The sequence below is a fragment of the Plasmodium coatneyi genome, chromosome 13 (assembly GCF_001680005.1).
Source record: "Plasmodium coatneyi strain Hackeri chromosome 13, complete sequence".
Lineage (NCBI taxonomy): Eukaryota > Apicomplexa > Aconoidasida > Haemosporida > Plasmodiidae > Plasmodium > Plasmodium coatneyi.
In genome coordinates this window covers 1563020-1584121 of record NC_033568.1, presented here as the reverse complement: position 1 = coordinate 1584121, position 21102 = coordinate 1563020, and the positions used below count along the sequence as shown (strand labels likewise).

The window sequence follows — 21102 nt, the reverse complement described above, 5'->3', positions numbered from 1 at the left end:
TATCCCTCATGACAACTGCACGTTTACATGAAGCGAAGTTTTACCATCCAGCGATGCTGAGATGAAGCTACACATCACAGCCCATCTCGTTGTCCACTTTAAAATTTATAAAATAATTCTTTCCCTTGTTGTACCAAATGAGGAGGCTACCTAGGGGGTATTCTTGCGCCTCTCTTTTTTAACCCCTCTTAGCTAAACCTCCGCACAAAATGGGGCGCAAATTATTTAGCCGAAACGACTCAATGGTGAATCTACCAAATGTGTTTTTTTTCTTTTTTTGCACCTCTTGTAATGAGCTCTCTTTTACAGGCCTTTCCACATTTGTGGGGTGGCCTCAAAAAGGGACAAGCACAAACGAACCACACACGGCAATTTTCTGCACAAGCAGGATGAAGCGTTTTCACGTTCGAAAAAATGACCAAACGGAGAGCACTCATAACATGATAGTTTGAACAACAAAATGTAAAAATGAGGAACCTACCAAAGCACAAAAATCAGTTTATTAACTTCCCTGTTGCTTAAATAAGAAATTATTTTCGCTCAATTCAGGTGTTCTCTTTTTTTTCCGTGCCTTATTTCCGCGTAGGACACGTTTGCATGAAGGGGTGTGGTTTGCCCCTCGTTGCGTTTTCAAGGGTGACACGTTTTTCACGCAACTGGTGAGAAGTATGGAGGTGTGAACTCCTGCATTTTATATGGCCCATTTGCTATTTTATGCTTTTAACATTTGTAATTTTGTATCTGCACTTTTTTTTCTTTTTTTCACTGTTGGGCGGACACCCGTCAGGGTCAGCGCGTTACCATGCGTCAATGTCGATGTATCAGGACGGGGGCCATTCTCATTCCCATCGTACCTTTGAGCAGAAAAAAAAAATGTGGCAAATGGGTCTATCTGTCCTCCGCAGACATCACCGCTAATCTGTGCCAACTTTTCCGCTGAGCAGCGCTTTCTGACATCTTACCATAACCCCCTTGCGTAAAATAATGCAAAATTTTGAAAAAAAAAAAAAAATAAAATAAAAATAATATGCGTATATATACATATTGGTGAGGAAAATGAAAGGGACAATTATTTTCCTAAGCAGCGCTTGTACCGCTTGTATGTACATTTAAAATTGCCACTTCACTGACGCGGTAGCAAATGCGCCTTTGCAACGTTCACTTCGCTGCATGTACATACTGCATATTCTCTAGGGTGGCTTTCCCTTTGGATCGAAAAAAAAAAAAAAGAAAAAAAAAAGCAATTTTTTTTGGCAGCTTCCCACTCTTCCTTTCCCAATTTGAAAAAAAAAAAAGAAAAAACGGAATGGCACCATGTCAACCAACCATCCAGCCATAACGGCGCCTACAAAAAAAATACATAACATTACTATAGCGTATGTATATTTGTTGTGCTGATCGAAGAAGATACAACAATTTCCCTGAATGAAGCGACTGCTCGGAAACAAAATTCCTTAAAAAAAAAAAAAAATAGCATTTTATCTTACCAAAAGCGGCAAAAAAATATAGAACATGCAAAAACGAAACGTGAGCCGCTGTGCTTAGCTGAAATGAAAATTTGCGTTTTTTAACATCGCCACGTGAAAAACCATGTAACCCCAAATATACCATCTTTAAAAGAAGTAGTGGAGGATTTTACTTCGTCGAACTTATTACGCCATTTTCCTGAAGGCTGTGTAATGAGCGAGAAAAGAATATATATGCATATATGTATATGAACGACGAGCTGCGTCCCATTTGTTTTAATTTTTCCCCATTTGGCGCGTGAATTCAGTCCTGCGCAAGCAATTGTATTGCATATATAACGCGCCAACATATTAAGGAAGAAGAGTTGACCCAATCGGAATAGAAACATACTTTGCTGTTGTAAAGTTTGGTCAAATTTGAATACATATTTTTACGCTGACGCAAAATGACAGGTATTTAAAAAATTAAAAAAGAAGTCACAACGAAGGAGAATACAGTGGCAAATTTTTTGCCACCCATATTTTCTCTCCTCAGTGTTGCATAATATATGCCCCTTTTTTTTATTTTCGTGATTAAAAGGGGAATTCTTTTTACACGCGTTGTTTTGTTTATCTGGAGACGTACAGCTCCCGCAGTTGTACCATCCGCGAGGGCACAGGCACACCTGTTTCACCGTCTCACGTGGTTATTTCTTCACCCCCCCTGTAGACGCATTTCGAGGCGGATCCGGGAATTTCAAAAAGGGCAACAAAGATTTCAAGAAAGGAAACAACAATAATAATAATAATAATGCCGTGCGTAAGGGAGGCATGTGGAAAGGCAACAATGGAGGACGAGGCGGAGGTGGCCCAAGGGGAGGAGGTGGTCCAAGAGGTGGAGGTGGACCAAGAGGTGGAGGTGGCCCAAGAGGTGGAGGAGGCGGTAGAGGTGGAGGGGGAGGAAGAGGTGCTAGAGGAGGCGCAGGAGGAAGATTTGGTGGAGGAAATAATAACAATAAAAAAAATTTCAAAAAAGATGGAAAGTTAGGAAAAGTTATTGTAGTACCTCATAGATTCCCAGGAGTTTTTCTACTAAAAGGAAAGTCAGACATTCTTGTAACAAAAAATTTAGTTCCAGGGGAAAGTGTCTATGGAGAGAAAAGATACGAAGTAATGGGAGATAATGAAAAGATTGAATACAGAGTATGGAACCCATTTCGATCAAAATTAGGTGCCTGTTTAATGGGTGGAGTTGGAAACATGCCAATCAAACCAGGGTGTAAAGTTCTCTACCTGGGGGCAGCAAATGGAACGTCCGTATCTCACGTGTCCGATATGGTCGGCGATGAAGGAGTCGTTTATGCAGTTGAATTTTCTCACAGATCAGGCAGAGACTTAACTAACATGTCAAAAAAGAGGTCCAATGTTGTTCCCATTGTAGAGGATGCTAGACAGCCAATTAAGTATCGTATGCTAGTAGATATGGTGGACGTCGTTTTTGCTGATGTTGCACAGCCAGATCAAGCACGTATTGTTGCTATGAATGCTCACATGTTTTTAAAAACTGGAGGATGGTTTATAATATCTATTAAGGCCAACTGTGTTGACTCCACTGCCAAGCCGGAGGTCGTCTTTGCGTCAGAGATGGAGAAATTAAAAAAGGAAAGTTGTAAGCCCAAGGAGAAGCTAACGTTGGAACCGTTTCATCGTAACCATGCCATCGTTCTGGGTATGTATAGGTAAAAATTGCGAAAGGTTTAAGGGGTTTTTTCACATGGGCGTCAACCCGCATTGTTTGTAAATAACGTGTCACTATCGTGGGCAGGGTAAACCTATCCACCACGGTGAACAGCTTTTGCTGCATCGAGATCATCATTTGAGATTTGAAAAAAAGAGGAGCAAACCAGGAATGACTCAGACGACAGAAGGAGGGTATATAAAATAAAAACCTACCTTATAGGTTACCAGGAAAAAAAGCGAAAATGTTTTCGTGTTCCAACCCCGCCGCATTACCCACCCGCACAGTAATGTTAAATTATTTTTATTAACCCGAATGCGACAAAAAGGATGTGTACTTGGTGCATTTATTTTTCAGTTCACATCGCAAGTACGCGTTCGAAGCGGATGGATGTCCTCCATCCCCCATTTCAGCTCCCCCTTGTTTTCAATATTCCATTCGTATGTGTAGTGTATCAACTTTGCACATTTATAGGACACCACTTTTATCGCATAACCGCATTTTGCTCATGGAGCATGCGCATCTTTTTTGTTAATCAGTATGTTTTTTTTTTTTTTTTTTTTTCCCTCCCCGTTGGGATAACTAATTTTAAAGTATGCAACTTTTCTCATTCCTTCTTTACAATATGCTATAACCTTCTGATGGCACCGCTGAGGGAAACATCCAGATGGATGCATGTATTAACTGCCCATATAATAAACGGGTGTGTATGTACATACACGGCGGCTCCCCTTTCGGAAGCAATCACAAAAACACAGGAATTAAATGTGTTTACATAAAAATGCTTCTGCGAAATCTCAAAGGAAAAAAAAAATTATCAATTCAACATTCGCACAAAAAAAAAGAAGAAACATTTTTAAAAGCGTACTACATACAAAATTGCAAAAGCATCGTCTTTAACAACGTATACGGAAAAAAAAAAAAAAAAAAAAATTAAATTAAATTAAATAGCATGCCAAAATATTGACGCACTTTTATGGGATTTCCAAATATGTTTCCTGTTATGCGCTTTTACTGTGCTTCAGTTCCCCTTGGAAACCCCAATTTGTCTTTTTCCTCCACCACGTATCAAGCATTCACTGTGGAAGAAAAATCCGTTCACACAAATTTGGGCGCGTGTTGCGCGGGGCAGGATTATGCTTCAACTGGATGGACTTCCTGCGGCACCACCTCCTGAATAACCACCGGGGTAGGCAAACTTCTGATGAATTTATTCTGTATAACATTCGACGTTATCATCACCAATACAATCAAAATAATGACGAGGGAAATTCTGCAACACCAGGTCGTCTGAGAATGCTTTTTCATCACTTTCTTAATTTCCACATTGACCTCTTTCACATTATTTTGCGTCTTATCAGTGTGGTCCTGTAAATCTATGATTATTTCGTTTTGTTCTTCCGCCTTGTTCGTTATAAAAACGGCATTGGCTCCTATCCGATCGATGACTTCTCCGATTTTCAAAATTTCCTCGTTAAATTTTTTATCCCTTTCTTTCCACCTGTTTATTATGACCATGTCGTCTTCCTCATCACTGTTGTTGCTCGTTTCTTTTCCTGCAAGATTGGGGGAAAAACAAAACGGTGTAATGGGGACACACATGAGAGGGAAAGCCATCCCCTTCGGATAGTATGCTTCCCACATTGGGGGTGCGAAAAAAATATGATCACTTACTCTCCACCTGCTGCTTATTCTTAAAATCGGAAAAGTCTATAACACAAGTATCCTTAATGTGGTCGTAATTGCTCAACTTCTTGCATTCATAAATTTGCTTTTTCAACAACTCAAAGGTTTCATTTTTATCACATAGCTCTTCCTTGCTGTAGGCATATTTTTTCTTTTCCTGCTTTTTTAAAATTTCTTCTAACTTTAAAAAGTATGTATCCAGATTTTTCATATTCTTATATATGATGTTTCCCCTTTTTATCACCTCGATGTTATTTCCATGCACATTTTGTAAGCTCTCCTTTTCCCTTATGCATTTTCTCGTTTCATCCAGAACATTTAAAATGTGTATTTTAAGATCACTAAACGGGTCAACATTTTTCTTCTCATTTTCTACCCTTTCGTCTGTCTTCACTTCTGTTTTGCTTTTCAGATCTTCCAACTTGTTTCTGATATTGTCTAAATCGCTTGTGTCATTTCGCCTGCTTTGGTACGTCTCTTTTTTCTCACTCCCCTTATTCATCCTTGGCCACGCTAGCTGCGACGTTTTGAGTGTTTATACATATGTGGCCGCGGCTGTATATAATGCGATCCATATGCGCAGGCATATGCGTCTTATATTTCAAAAGAAGTCTATCTGGGGGGTAGGGATTGTGGCAGCAGGCCGTCTCCTTCGCTACACTTTAAACAGGGACAAAATTGCGTGCGAAGAAACATGGGCGGGGGGAAAAAAAATGGCGATTTTTTGCTTCTTCATATTGGTAAAAGTGGCGCCAAAATGGAGCAAAACGGGAAGCAAGTAACAGCAAAATAAAATCGCTCCGGTGGCTGGAAAAATCACTACCACATTGGCACATTCGAAACGGGGAAGATGGGCACACAAACGAATACATCCATATGTACGCACTATGCGTCTGACAGACAGGGCGCAACAGAATTGAGTACCCGCTCAGCTCCTCAAATGGAAACATTTGCCTGTAAACATGTGCCGCATTATCTGTGCTTCCAAATTGGCTTCGAAAGGATTGTAAAACCAGCAACAATGTGAGCGCCACGCGAACGCGAAAATTTCCGCGGGAATTTCTGAAGGGCCCAAAAAACAGCTAACGGGCGAATATCAATTCTGCAAAAAAAAAATGCATACATTGCATTTTACGCCCATATGCATACAGATATATTTTATACGTAAATGCCAACAAATCCGATGTAGGACCCTCTTAACAGATTAAAAAAAAAAAAAAAAAAAAAGGAAAGCACACGCCCCGGAAGTAAAATATACTTTGCATATGCAGCTGGGTCGGGCAAAATAAAATATGTACCACTTTGCAGCTTTCCCATCTCACCGCTTTGCGAATGCTGAATGTTTGTACTGCATCCCTCAAACACATCCCAACTGCATTAAGGAAATTACGGCGCTTATAACTCCCCATACGTATTATATAAACGCATACTTCCGGACATCCTGATGCTTGTGCGTACTCACCCCAAGCAGCTCGTGCTCCTTCGCTAGCCGTGAAAATGCTCCTTTTTTTTTTTTATCTTGGGATGAACGAAGCATAAATGCAGGCCTTTTCCTCCTACCCATTATTTTCCCTCATCACTAAAAACGATGACATATGGGGCTACATTTAGCGGAGTGGAAAAACTGCATATCATTTTGTAAAAAATATGCCATTTTGTAGGAAGACTTACAAATTTAGGAAAAGGCAATTATAGGCTTTTCCTTACCTTGGGGGAAATGAACTGCTAGCCATTTTGACCCCACTCCCAGTCCACATTATGTGCCAGCTCGTTCATATATTTTCTTCCCCCTCCTGCTTTTTTTTTTAAACGCCTTTGTTTGTTCCATTTGGAAAAATGATTGACAGAATTAGCATGCTTCCTTTTGTTCGTCGGCCCCCCATGTTGTAAAAATTCGTTACAGCAACGTTGCTCATAGGTATATAGTGTACACTACGCACGGCCCTATGTGACGCCTTATCAATATGCCCTTTCGTAATTGTATAATATGCATGTAGGACGTTCCCCCTGATGCGTAACAGCACGGTGGTTTCTTCCATTTTCTTTTTTAACGTATTAGATGCTTAGTGTGGGTACCCTCCATGCGTTGCTTCTACTCCCAGTGTGCATAGCCGTTTCGTGGGGAAGACGTCTACATAAGCATACATACGTTCGTGCTATATGTATAGACGTGAGAGCGTCTCACACGTTCCCCCAAGTAGAGGTCACAACACAGCTTACCCTTCTCTGCCATTACGTCGTGCAAAAGAAAAAAAAAAAAAAAAAAAAAAAAATGAGCCCCGTATATTTGCGTACAAAGGCCCACGAATGAGGAAAACGGCCTCTGCGAAAAAAATACCGCTGTAGTGTGTGGAGGTCTGAAATGGTAGCCACCACGCCTTTTATTTTTTTCAAAGGGCAATTATTAGGTTCACTCCGTTTCGTTCTCCCCATTTCACTTGCGGCACTGGGTTCACCTCGTTTCGCTTGCGTCGTTTGGTTCACGCCATTCTTCGATCCCCCTCCCTTTTTCAACGCGCAGCCGCACAATGGACAACCAGTACAACAATGCAGAACCCCCCGCTTCATACCCACCGAACGTGCCTAGTCACGCCACTCAACCCAATCAACCCAATCAACCAAATCAGCTAATTCAACCCAGTCAACCCAATCAGCTGAACCAACTGGACCAAAATGGCATAAACAAGCAGATGTACGACTACTATTACTACAACAGTAACCCCGGTGGGTCTATGGGCAACAAGACGGGTTATAACAATATGCAGGGGGACGTACCCTTCGACGGTAATGCTTGGATGGGAAGTCACCACAACTGTGTTTACCGTGGTTGTTCCTATGTTAACGTGTCGAATTACTCCACCTGTCACCGTAGCACCAGTCACATAGCACCACCCACCATTGCACACACACCCCTCTCCCCACAACGACGCAGGAAACTATGCCCTCAATTACGGATACATGGACCCGTCCTTCTATCACATGAACAGTGGAATGCACCCCATGGGTAGTATGATGAACCCATACAGTAACGCCATGAGTAGGTTCCCAAGCAGAATGGAAGAACACCCAAATAGCAGCTACAGATATAGCAATTTAGACCATACCTATAGGGGGGGTATGAAATATAAGCTAGGTGCAAACAATGCATCTAGTAGCTCCTTCCATTCATCTCTAACAAATTACAACAATGAAGAAAAAAAAAATATCCTAGAAATGACAAACACTACAACGTACAATGTAAATACGTTACTCAGAAATAATATTTTATCGTCCGAATATTTCAGATCGCTAGTTCCACTGAAAACCTTTAAGGAGGTCGTAGAAGAAATTCACTTATATGCGGACCATGTGGAACCCTACTGCATTGGAAGTACAAGGGCCCCGTCGACTCTTTTTTGCTGCCTCTACAAGTTGTTTACCATGCATTTGTCGGAGAAGCAGGTAAGGCGTGAACCCACGTGGCAATGCTAGTGGGAATGTCACCACGTGTTAAGTGGGGTACTACACCATAGTCAATCCATTGCATACGAACGATCATTCCGACGTTACCTGATCAATGTAACGTATAACACTTCTTCAACTCAAACCATCGTTGCGTCTTTTCTCATTTTTCTCTCCTCCAAACAGATGAAGGTGCTGATCGAAAGTCGTGAATCCTGCTACATACGAGCCTGCGGATTTTTGTATTTGAGATATGTCCACTCGCCTGCCAATGTTAGGAATAAAAAAGGGACCCCCCCAACAGATAACATATGTCTTCCATGGGGGTTGCAACACTGCTTACTTAACTGCATCGATGCGTCTTTGTGTAATATACATGCCCCATTCCGTCAACATCATTTTTTTTCCCCCCCAATCTTTGCCTTCCAGCTTTGGATGTGGTTTGAACCCTACCTCCTGGATGAAGATGAGTTTATCACATCAGCTGACAAACGGAAGAAGCAGACGATAGGCGAGTACGTTCAGTGCCTCCTGGCGGAGGATAAGTATTTCAACACAGGTTCGTTTATTGCGTCGAATTAGTTGGTGTTGCTGCCCAGTTGGGTTGTATCTCCTGCAAAGCGGGGAATACACCTTTGTGCGCGTGTTGAGTGTATACGCTTCACTTTTGCAATGGATCCATATCTACATACCAGTACACTTCACTATGTTCCCCTCCCCCCTTGCAGTTCTGCCTAGAATGCCCATAAAAATAAAAAACACCTATGGCGCACGACTGATGTTGATGAGTGACCATAGGAGGAGACTCAGAAAGAACAAGGAAAAGATGCACAAATTTGTGAAAGGAGAACCCATTATGGCCTATGTCAAGTAAGTGAGACGTGCATATGTGAGACCATGAAGGGGGGGTCACTCGAGATGAGACCCTCCCTTGTGTCTACATATTCTCTTGCAAGGGGGTGACCCCACTGAGAGGAGGAACACCCCTGCTCGGAAAGCGAAATTAAAAGTGTTCCTTACGACCAGTCGTATCGTACGTTTTTGCATTTTATTTTGTATGTTTATTTACTTCTTTCTTTCCCTTCCCTTGGTGACCACCCCAGCGGAGAGTGGGAGAAGGGCGAAATAGGAGGCATCGTGAATCACGGGAAGGAGAAGATTTTCGTTCGAATCAGAAAAATCGATGGGAACGAAAAGCTCGTTAATATGGGCTACGTGAAGCTAGACTCGGAGGACCCCCACAGGGAAGGGGATACAGAAAGTGCTGCGGATGCCACCGAAAGGAGCCGAGTCAGAAATGAGAAAACGCACAGAAGGAGTAGTAGAAGTAGGAGCGGCAAAAGAAGGAGGCGAAGAAGCAGAAGTAGAAGTAGGGGAAGAAGGAGCAGAAGCAGGAGCAGAAGCAGAAGTCGGCATAGAGGTAGACACAAGGATAGGAGTCGTGATCGGGATAGAAGTCGAGATCGGAATAGAAGTAGAAGTCACGACCGGGATAGACGCAGAAAGAGACGAACGAGCGAAGAACGGAACGATAAGAAACACTCCTCACACGACAAATCGCATAGAGACCATCGTGATAGGTCACTCACGAAACGCGGAAGAACATCCTACGAAGATTCGCACAGGAAAAGGGACGAATCAGCATCCAGATCGTCTAGGTCATACAGTTCTAGAGAAGATGATAAAGCATACAGAAAAGACAAGTACGAAATTAATGAAAACGAATTAATTAACAAGTATAGAAAAATAGAAAGCCAAAAGGCACTCGCTACTGGAAAGGATTATGCTCGAAGACCGACGTCATATAAATCCTCCCTAACGATAAAGGTAGAGAATATTCAAACAAGAAGGAAGTCCATTTCGAGGTCTCCAAAAAGAATAGACAAAACAGTGAGTCATTCGCAGAAGGATGAAAAGGGCACTGAAAATGCTGCGATGGAAAACTCCAAATTGATGCAGCTAATGCAAAAGTATAACAAAGAGGATGATGGTGAGACGAGGAGCAAAATGAACTCTGGCGATATGGATGAAATGGATGTCATGACGTTGGGGTAATCTTCCCAAGTAAGAATACTCCTCCCTAAATTTTGTTTCGTTTTCCTGTTTATCTGTCATCCCTCCTGTGGGAAGCGCTAATTGATAAACATTTTTCTGTTTCCACTGCGAACACTTTGACATTTGTAAAGGGTGAGTTTTTCCCAAAAAAACTCCCCTCTTAAATATGCATACTTTTCTCTCACCACAAGGGTGAATCCAATTCGATGTTTACAACTGCCACATCCTATGAAGACTTCCTTCATGATTCAGGGTACCATGTACCCCTCATTGTAGGCAGTCGTCCATCTATCTACCCATCATCCTGTGCGCATCGCAGCAACCCCACAGAGGTAAATTCAATGCATAATTTTGCACACATAAAAAACAGTTGTATGTAAATTTTGAATTCGAAATGTTTAAAGTTTTTAGAAAAATGGGAAATAATTCCACTTTTGTTTGCTATTCTTTTTGTTTTTCTTTTTATTTTAACGTCAAGGGGTGAAATGAACGAATGGACGAAAAAAGGAGGGAATATCTATAGGCAGATTTCAATTCGATTTTTCAAATTTGAAAAGAGGCACACGGAGGCACACCAAAAAGGGAGACAACAAAAAAAAAAATAAAACGGGTAAGAAATTTAGACGGTCACGAAGGAAGTGGCGAGGAAATAGCCCCGCAGAACGGGCCAAGTAAAAGGATAGGGTTACGCAAAAAATCAAATACGTAAAAAAACTAAGAATGACAAAAAAAAAAAAAAAAAAAAAAAAAAAAAAAAAAAAGGAAGCTTCACCTTTTCCCATTGCTAATACTTACACGTATTGTAAATTATGGACATATTTTATGGTGAAGAAGCAGTCCTTTCATTTCAGCTGACACCTCACATTAGCATTCATTGCGGGTTCTTCTTCACTTTGCCCTTTCTTCCGATCCAATTATTCCTCCGGTTAACTCCGCTCCAACCGCTCAGAACATATGTTCGCGCACAATAAATACGTGAACTATGAGCTGCATTCCACAAGGTAACCTATACACACACATGTATAGGTTACCGTGACTACTTCGTGTCGCATTCTCCTCACATACACTGCTTTGCATGGGCATCCCCGCAGGCATGCATAGCCTTACTGGCGCTGCTGTTCCTTCTTGAAATTTGGCTCATATGTACCTGTTTCAACAAACTGTTTATCTTTTCATAATAATTATTTTTTATGTGTTTATATTTTTTGTTTGTACAACTTTCTCCATCTTCCAAACTGTGGAAATGGGGGGGTTCCCTCTTTAGTGAAATGGATTCCTCTTTACTTCGGCTTCTGCTATGATCCACATGTGTATGGCTGTTCATTCTGACGTTGTTGGTTTTATCCCTCGAGTAGCTGATGGAGGGTGCAGGGCAGGAGGCTGCGTCATTCGGCGACGCGACGGAGTGACGACTGGGTGTGTTGCTCCCATCGAATTCGTTAAAGAAATTCAAAAAATTTATTTTTCTTCTCTTTCCATTTTCTTCTATGTGAAGGAAATACAATCTATCTAATTTTTTTTTTTGTTCTATGTCATCTTCCACCTTTTTGCATGAGATTTTATTAAGGTCAAAAAAGACAGGCACGGTCTTGCATCCTTTAGGGCTTAATTCGCCGTCACAATGGCACGCCACTTTAGCCTTTTTCGTGTTACAAAACGCGTTGTTAATGAGGATATATCTTTTCATTTTCGATTGGACGCGGCTTAAGGTGCGGGCGCATTTATGCGAGCAAATGGGGAAGTTGCAAAAAGAAAAAGAAGAAAAAAGAGGGAAGAAAAGGAGAGAGAGAAAAAAAAGAATTCTACACATACACGCATTGTGCGCACACATACACCACATACATGTTCCAGCTTGAGGTCGTCTCAACTTTCAATCACATTTGTTTGCTCGTTCCCGGAAGTGACGGATTCGTTCACGGTTTATCTGCACCCCTACTGGTATACAGCTGTTCACATGCTAGGTATATACACAGGAGTAAAAATCTAATGCACATAGAATAAACTCGAGGACAAATAAAAAAATATTTTTTTTTTCATCCTTCTCCATACAAGTTCATTTTACGTGCATATACTTTTTGGCAAATACTGGCTACTCCATATGTACGCGTATTTCATATCTGATTTGAAAATTTCAAAAGAAAAAAATTCGTGGCACGTCCTCATTCGTAATTCATAATTTGACATACGTGTATATAGCGGATGGGCGATGGGGTCGCAGTGCAGTTACGCGGTGGTGATATGGTACAAAAAGCGTGTAGTATATATATACATATGGACTTCTCCTTACACGTGTGCTAAAGCGGGAACCTCTGTGGTGTATAGCCAGGGCGTTTCACGCGGCGTATACTCACCGCATATGTGCTCATACGTGTAGTGTTTTTATACGTCTCGGATTCGATACGTAACGATGCGTACGTGCGTACCGTGCGAGGTTTGCCAAACTGATACAGAAATTCCTTATTAAAAAAGGGGCAGAAATGAAAAAATTAATTCTTCACAAGGCGTGAACATGAGCGCGGGCGTAGGCACTGGCATGAGCATACGGGGTAGCTAAAATCTTTAGCGCAAACGTGAACGTTTTTACATGTTTTCGCCTGCCTCGCACGATTCGCTCATTTCTCGTCCGTCCATACGTACGTACGCTCATAACCACAGCATGCTTGCTCGGTAGGGAAAGCAATTTTTTTTTTTTCTTTTTCCATGCCTCAAGAAAAGCAATTTCTTCTCATTCATGTAAGCAAAAAAGTAAAACGAAAAAAAAAAAAAAATAAATAATAAAATCCATGTATTGCTTTTTATGAAGTTATTTCTTTAAGAATTCTCAATTTGCTCATTTTTAAATTTGTTCATAAGAAGCAGTTACATTTCATTTTTTCATTTTACTATTTTGTTTTTTCTTCCATTCGTGATTTAATTATTTGTAGAAAAAATTTACGTCACTTTTTTTTTTTTTTTTTTTTTTTGCTGTCCCAATTGGTATAGCACAATTTTTTTTGCAAAAAAAAAAAAAAAAAAAAAAAAGGACAACAAAAAATTGTTTATAATTGACGTAAGACACCCCGAATCTTTCTCGTGACTTTTGATATGCAAGGAAAGGATGAGACTTCTTACCCATAACTTTTTAAAATGGTAAGTTGAGAAAAAGAAATCTTGGGAAGTGCACGCTTGGCCGTGCAAGGATGTACACATGTTATTGTATGGGCAGGTTGCTTGTGGAGGCAGCCCCACAAAGCGTGCACAAGAGCGTATATATAATGCAAATGTAACATGTATATATTTACGTATTGTCCATATTTGCATATATGTACTTATATAATCTTATATATATATGGTTGCATGTATTATACATTTATGTGCTCATATGCACGTGTGATTTGCTCATGCATTCCTATTTAAACGTACACATAAGCACCGCCTAACGCGCTCTCCCACCACTTATACGCTTGTTCCCCCCTTTCAGCAACGAAACCCAGTGCGATGGGGGATACCCGCTTTCAGTGCAACTGAACAGTGACGCGGAAGAAAATATGAAAATAATAGATCAAGAAATTAATGTAGAGTTTGTAAAAAATGTTTTAACGAAAGTGGACTATGACGTTTTGTGTCAAACGGCCAAACAGGTACATGTCTCTCATTGTACTTCCTTTTTTTCTTTTTTTATATACCGTGCCTTTTTCATTTTTATCGTACCATGCACACTGTGGATGCAAGAATTACCCAATTATAATGTCACAATGTCAAAATCGCTTGTTTTCTCTGTTCCCTTTTAGCTAGGGATAAATTTGCTAGCTAGCTACACTAGTCAACACCTTGAGGATGAAGAATTCCTGAACTCAGTTCACCATGCCCTTTTTAAGGTACCCCCATGGGAGAGAAAAGCGGTCTTAACATGCCGCATGAAGAGGAATAATTAAAGTGATTATGTCAAAATGCGTATATCGGCAATGAGGCAAAAAAAAAAAAAAAAAAAATTTCAACCCACTATCATTTTGTAGGTGCACATAATGGAAGGCACGTTAATATGTCCCAAATGCAATGCCTCCTTTCCGATAAAGGATGGTAAGCGGCCCTCGGCCTTTTTAAGATGACCGACCAACTCGCCATACGCACGATTCTGACTTTACACATATATGTGTTTATGTATACACCGAAATACTCATCGCCGTAACCCTCCCTCCCCCCAATAGGCATTCCAAACATGCTATCGGGAAGCGAAAACCAAACGACGTGACCCCTTTTTTGTTTCTTCTTTAAGAGCATTCGACAACATATTTGACGTTGGGATACTCCACAATTATGCACGACTCATCATTTTTGAGGAAAAATATTTTTGGCTCAGGATAACTCGATTGGCTACTTGAACACAACACCTTGTTAACATCTTGGCTTTTTTTTTTCTTCACTTGTGCGTTTGTATGCACATGTAAATCTTCATTTGTACTCTGTCTTCCCAAGGTGGTGTACGCACCACCTGTTTTTTTTAAGCTTATCGTTTGCGTTTTTAATTTTTCCCCATTTAGTTCAAAATGGCTAGTTTTTTTTTTTTTTTTTTTGCAAGTGTATGAGTCAGACAGGTCATCTTGCTTGATGCAGTCGCTGCCAGATTCTTCACTTCCTTTACCGTTGTGGTAATTGCTGTCATTGTCACTGTCGTGGCCGTTGTCACTATCACTGTCATCACTGTGACTGCCAACGCCGACCCCCTTTTTTGTCTCCCCCATATCCCAATTTTTATAATTCAGAATTATTTTCTCAATTACATGAGCAACTGAACTGGCCAACTTTCCGTTTGAATTCACCACCTTCGCATTAACATTAACCACCTTGTCAATTTGTTCATTGTGTGTACCCCTCCTTACACCTTCAGCATTAAGGTCCTTTTTCCGCGCCTTGCTGTTTTTTTTTCTTTCCCACAAGTATATGTCCTCACTGGAGCAAGTGGAGTAACCATCCATGGTGTTCGTTTGGACACTGTCAGAGGTGGTCACCCCATTTGTATAGTCCTTCCTTTTATCGGCACTAACGGAGCGATCATTCTCCCGATAGTTAACTTTATTTTTGTTTGCCTCACCATTGTGCCCCCTTAAATGGATGCCTTCCTCCCTTTTTACGGCGCACTTAGCTTCGTTCCCCTTTTTCACAACGAAGAATTTGTAAGTTTTACTTGCCTTTTCTGATTTGTTATTTTCCCATAAGTTGTTGCTCTTCTTTGGTGAGTCGCCTGAAGGAGCCGAAACAGCTGATCCGTCTGAACCATCTGAATGGTCTTCTTTTTTAAGAACTTCCGCTTTTTTACTTTTTTTGTTACCGTTAGGGCGCCTATTTGGGTGCCCCTTTGAAGGGTTGTTTTCAAAATGTTTCGTTTCGCCGGCGTTGTTATTACCCAATTTTGTGGGATTCGCACGCTTTTTCAGGTTGGTTTGGATGTCTCTCCCCAATTTTGTGGCTCCTCCGTGTCCCTTTCCCTTCTTTCCGCTATTATTACACACCTTGTTGAAGCACGCAGGAGGATTTATTTTATTTTCCTCCTTCCCCGCACCCGTCTCCTCGTTGCACTTTGCGCACTTTTTCGACGCATAAAATTTTTGTCTTGCCTTCTCGATGATATCAGGACTAATTGCCATTTCTTTGTCCATTTGGGGGCCTTCCACCCCGCTCAATGGGTCAGAAGTCATCACCTGTTTTTCGTTCCCCCCCTCTTGAAGCTCCATGTTATTTGCGAACGATGAATCCTTTCCCTTGGCATGCAAATCATTAACAAGTTGTCCTTTTTCCTTATTTATAAAAATATCACGATGGGAATGGGATCCAAGTGCGGTTCCATCATATCCTTTCAGCACATATTTACAGCCGCTTCTGATAAAACCCTTTTCCACAACTGTTTTGTTCACCTCGTCTTTGCAAATGCGGTTCGTAACAATCCCATCATTCGAGTGGTTCCTACTTCCATGTGTGTTGTTCAGTCCATACCGATTTTGTTTCCCTGAATTGCTTATTTTTCTTTCCTCATCCGTCGTCAGGTTACCCCCTTGTCCACACATATTTCCACATACAGTAACGGCACGAAGGTATGGCGCATTAATACAATTTATTCTATGAACAGTGGATACGTTTCTGTCAAGCAAGCTTCCGGAGGACCGAGATCTGTCATGCGTGCGATGAGACAAATCGTAATTTCTCTTGAAGACGATTGAGCTGGTCGATTTATTTCTCCTCAAACAGTTGTCATTTTTTTTTTCGTTACAGAGGCTGTTATTCCGTATGTAGGAAAATAGCTTCGTGAAAAGGCCCTCCTTCTTGGGTTGATAATCCTCTTTTTTTTCCACGTTGGCATTTCTTGAAGAAAAAAAGCAGCTTTTTCGATCCGACCCAGTTACAGCTGTTTTTCTCTTAGGAAGGCACTTAACACTTATGGTGCTGGATGTAATAGGGTAGTTAGCCTCCACTTTGTTGCTATTCGTCCTACTCATATTATGCCTCCGTTTTGAGTAACCCCCCTGTTCTGTCTCACATTTTTTTGCATTCAACTGGGCACAGCTCAATGTTCGGAAATTTCCCCGATTCGCACATCGCAAGGCCTGTTCACCCCCCGCCGCAAGTGCGTTATATTTAATCTCTTTCTTTTGGAACTTTCCTTTTCCGTTTATTTTTATTAGTCTTCTCTCTGCGTGTGCCTTAGGCTTGGGTAGTGTGTCTTTCTTGTTTCTACCCCCTACCGTACCTTTTACCCCCTTGGCGTGGTAACCGTTTGAGTGCAGACTAGACACCCTAATTTTGTCCCTTCCCGAGACATCATTTTGCGTTGTCCCCTCTGGCGGAGAACAGGAAACGTTCCGCTCATGCAAACACGACTTGTCACTTGTTGCATCCTCGACGATCAGATTTGTGAAATTTCTAAAAGGCATGCAACACGTGTAGGAGCATATCCCCCCCGTCGGTACTCCACTAAATGTGCATCTTTGAAGACATCGATTCTCCCCATATTTTAAATTCGATTCCATAGGGGAAAATCCGTCTGTTTGTACAGCCTCTGTGGGGGAGTTTTCCCCTTGAGAGGGTGCCCCACATTGGCTGAGATCATTTAAGTGAAAAGAACCATTTTCGCTTCCCCCTGGAACAGCACAACTGGTACATAAGCAAGGATTAAACGATTTGGCAACGTTACATTTTTCCGCCTGTACTGTCGACTCGTATGTCTCCTTCATCTGCGTGCCGTCTCCAACGTCCTGATTGTTACTTAGAATGATCTCCATAAATTTGGAGGGTTTAGCCTTTATTAAATTTTTGTAAAAAGTGGTGTTTTCCCAATTTTTTTCCTTCCCTTTTTTTGTATTTGCATGTGTCTGTTGCGCCTTTTTACGCAGCAAATTTATTTCACTCTCCTGCATTATTAAACACCTTTTTAGCTCCTCGTTTTGTTCGTTTTTTAAATTTATCAACTTTGTTAGGGTTGCCATTTCTGCGTCCAGCTGTGCCTTCACCTTCATTTCTGCCTCCTCTGAGTAACAAGTCGATGCACTCCGTTTTTTCTTCCCCTCTGTTGTGCCCCCTTTGGACACGTCTTTTTTTGGAACAGTTCCACTTTTTACCCCTTTGGAAGAGTCCTTTTTTTTTCCCCTTTTGGTGAGCTCCTCTCTATTTGAGATGTTCCAACCAGGTGGGTTACTACTCGGATAGCTAAAATTGTAATTTGCTCTTTCTTCATTATCTTGTGTGGTCACTGGTAAACTGTTCTTCGTACTTGTGTTGTGTTTCGTACCTGTGCTGTCCTCTGACTCACGTGCGAGGTGTACCAATTGACTGTACAATTGGTTACCCTTTTCCTTTTCATACTTTCCCCCTACTATGTGCACGTTATAACATTTGGTAGCCCTTTCTTCGTCCCCTTCTCGATTTATCCAATCCCCTTTTTTTTTCAAATGAAATTGATTGAGCTCGTTACAGCTTGAGTATGGTTCCATTTCCACCTTTTCCATTTTAATAAATTTTAGCAGGTCCTCCAAAATTAAGCTCCTTTTTTTCATATCATAATCTGAGGAACTGTCACCTACCCCCTCCACGAATGCTTTTCTCCTCATGTCGCTACTTTTTCGCTTATTCGAGATGGTGGTTTCCCTTCCGCTATTTCTGCTGCTAGATTCGTGTATGTGGGTCCTATGTGTGGCATTGTCCTCTACCGTTAAGAAGGAACTTTTTTTTTTTTTCTTCCTTTTCTCTTCCATTTTTGTAATGGGCTTGTTTTTCGTGGAGCGGTCCTTCCATTTGTCTTCCACCCCGCTGTGTTTTTCTTCTACATCAGTGGGAATTTCTCCCCCCAGAAGGGACGCCGCTCCGATCATCTCCTTAACTGGTTCACAATTCTTCTCACGATAGGGGGCACCAGTAGTTCGTTCGTTCTTCCTGTTCATTACCTTCCGTGCGAACCCTCCAATTGGTTCTACCCCAAGTGGCAACCGTCCAGTGTCTTCCCTCTTCTTTGGTGGCATATTTTTCAAATTGAGAAGAATCTTTCCTTTTTCACACGCATTTGTGTTTTTATTTCCCTTCCTTTGGATTCCGTTTAGCCCCCATATATGGGCATACTTGCCCTGGTTTGCGCATTGCTCACGAGTGGTGATTCCCTCGCGCTTCTCAACTGTCGAGCCCCCTTCTCGATTTGTCCCCTTCTTCAGAAGAACCGATTTGGGAACAATCCCCCTCTTAGCTTCCCCCTTTGCTTGTGTCCTTGCCTCCTTCCTGGATCCACCCTCACTATGCCCACTCCTGGTCGATTTGGCACCCCCCACATAAGAATCTGAGTCAAAGTTCATGTCCACCTCTCCTGATATAGAGATTTCATATAGGGAACTTTCCCCTGAGGATGTCTGGAAGTGCATGTCTCTCTGTTGGTTCCTTCTTTGAGTATGACCGATAAATGCTTCTGGACGGCTCGGTTCCCCCCTCGCTGTTTTTTTTTTCTTCTTCACCCTACAATTATGGGTTTTCCTTTTCTCCATCTGCGGCTCCTCATGTTGGTTCTTTCTAGTTTTCTTTCCTTTTCTAGTTTCGCTTCTGTTTCCAATTTTATATATGTTTCCCCTGAGCAAAATATTATTTGACATTTCCTCGACACCTCTACTAGCTCTTACCTTGGGTTCTTTCACAACATCTGAGTTAATTAAAAAATGATAACTTCCTTCCTCTTGTGTGTGTCTACTATTTGCAGACATGGAAGCAGTTTTTTCATTCCCATTTTTCGATTGTATTTCTTTAGTTAACATTTTCTTCCCTGCATCGTTGAGGTTAATTTTTTTAATATACACTTCCTGTTCTCTTTCTCTGCGCTGAGTGTAACTACGTGCGTCATTAGTAACGCTACTCGTTTTTCTGCCGTCCCGTTTTATGTCTCCATCTCCACTACTTTTAAGTCTGTGCCTGCTGCTGTTTATATTGGTTTCCACTGATAAATTTCTGCTTCGTTCATTTTCAACCACTTCCTTATGTACGTACTGTTTGGGGTGCTTTCTCTCGACCGCACTGTAACATCCGTTTTTCACTTGGTCTAATCCTTTCGCAGTTGAGGGGACGCTGGTTCTGTTCGTCCCTTTGCTTTGGCTCACCACTTGGCTGTCCCTTCCTGGAGCACCTTGATCTATAAAATTTCCAGATGCTTTCCCCCTACATTTGCTCACATTCTTCCGCGCCCCTTTTGCTGCCCCGTTTTTAGCTCTTCCTCGAGAGCACCTTCCAATACACATCCCCCAACTTCTCCGCCTCTTAACTCCTTCATTCTCCTCCCTCGCGCAACTAACAGCCTTACTTCTCCCCCGCTGCCATATTTTCAATTTCCCTCTTTTGTTAACTTCAACGGAGGAGCCCAAAATGGGGATGACTTCCCTTAGGTAATTTTCCCAGTTGTTGTAAAATCCAGGGTGCATACTCAGCGGATCGTATTGCGCCAAATGCTTGTCACCCCTGTGCGCTTTCTTTGAGCTATTACATTTCAAATTGGGGAAGCAGTTCTCGCTAGGGAAACAGCAAGCTTTCATTAGTCGGGGGATAGCGCAATTTACCATTTGGTGAAAACGAGTTCGTGCAAAAATATATATATTTCTTTTTCTACATTTCTGTACAACTTCTTTCTACCCCCCTGTTGTAACTTGTCACTCTGGTAGAACTAATCTGGCTTCTACCGTTTTCACTTTTGCCTTTCCTTTCCAAATATTTGACGCGCTGAGTGCCGGTTATCTTATCTTAAGCGTGCCAATATATGCGCACCCAAGGGTGTGTACATATATATATGTATGTATATGTATTTTTCCCATGCATTGAGGAAGTCTCCCCAAGTAGCCATCTGGGAGACAATATGAAAACGCATGCAACTCCAAAAAAGCAGCTTCACATAGAATGCTAAACGGACGTTATTTTTTTTTTTCTTCACAATTTTTGCGCAGTGCAAAAGTAGATTATGTTCCAACGCCTAACACTTCAGAACAAACAAATAATTTAAATATTCTAAAAATTCGAGCACGATGTTATCACACTTTTAAAAAACAAGCCCAATGTAATGCAAAAGTGTGTAATGTTGCGGTATACCAGGCAGGAATTGGTTAAAAAAAAAAAAAAAAAAAAAAGCTTTAGTATAAGAAAGACTGCTCAAATGCTAACATACTGATAGCACTTCATCACGTAAGAAAATTTTCCGAAATTCTGAAATGTGAAAAATTCAATTTGCAGCGAAATAAAATGTATTTCCCC

General features: G+C 41.4%; 6 protein-coding genes across 6 annotated transcripts; 3 read left to right on the top strand and 3 right to left on the bottom strand.

The window, feature by feature from the left end:
* Positions 1–1912: 1912 nt before the first annotated feature.
* On the top strand, positions 1913–3188 carry PCOAH_00050620 (Fibrillarin; the record flags this gene model as incomplete). The annotated part of the gene is made up of 2 exons (XM_020061844.1): positions 1913–1919; positions 2176–3188. The coding sequence occupies 2 exons, from the start codon at positions 1913–1915 to the stop codon at positions 3186–3188; spliced, it is 1020 nt and encodes a 339-aa protein (XP_019917221.1).
* Positions 3189–4317: 1129 nt separating this feature from the next.
* On the bottom strand, positions 4318–5371 carry PCOAH_00050610 (Uncharacterized protein; the record flags this gene model as incomplete). Its single annotated transcript, XM_020061843.1, has 2 exons — positions 4318–4739; positions 4858–5371. The coding sequence occupies 2 exons, from the start codon at positions 5369–5371 to the stop codon at positions 4318–4320; spliced, it is 936 nt and encodes a 311-aa protein (XP_019917277.1).
* Positions 5372–7397: 2026 nt separating this feature from the next.
* Positions 7398–10365, top strand: PCOAH_00050600 (Pre-mRNA splicing factor; the record flags this gene model as incomplete). The annotated part of the gene is made up of 6 exons (XM_020061842.1): positions 7398–7653; positions 7802–8310; positions 8497–8583; positions 8740–8869; positions 9039–9180; positions 9414–10365. 6 exons carry the CDS (start codon positions 7398–7400, stop codon positions 10363–10365), a joined length of 2076 nt encoding a protein of 691 aa, XP_019917380.1.
* A 1057-nt stretch (positions 10366–11422) lies between these two features.
* PCOAH_00050590 (Uncharacterized protein) lies at positions 11423–12052 on the bottom strand (the record flags this gene model as incomplete). Its single annotated transcript, XM_020061841.1, has 1 exon — positions 11423–12052. One exon carries the CDS (start codon positions 12050–12052, stop codon positions 11423–11425), a length of 630 nt encoding a protein of 209 aa, XP_019917385.1.
* A 1410-nt stretch (positions 12053–13462) lies between these two features.
* Positions 13463–15085, top strand: PCOAH_00050580 (Uncharacterized protein; the record flags this gene model as incomplete). Its single annotated transcript, XM_020061840.1, has 5 exons — positions 13463–13494; positions 13826–13985; positions 14136–14222; positions 14361–14424; positions 14553–15085. The coding sequence occupies 5 exons, from the start codon at positions 13463–13465 to the stop codon at positions 14594–14596; spliced, it is 387 nt and encodes a 128-aa protein (XP_019917282.1).
* Positions 14616–20420, bottom strand: PCOAH_00050570 (Uncharacterized protein; the record flags this gene model as incomplete). The annotated part of the gene is made up of 1 exon (XM_020061839.1): positions 14616–20420. One exon carries the CDS (start codon positions 20418–20420, stop codon positions 14616–14618), a length of 5805 nt encoding a protein of 1934 aa, XP_019917267.1.
* Between the last annotated feature and the right edge of the window lie 682 nt (positions 20421–21102).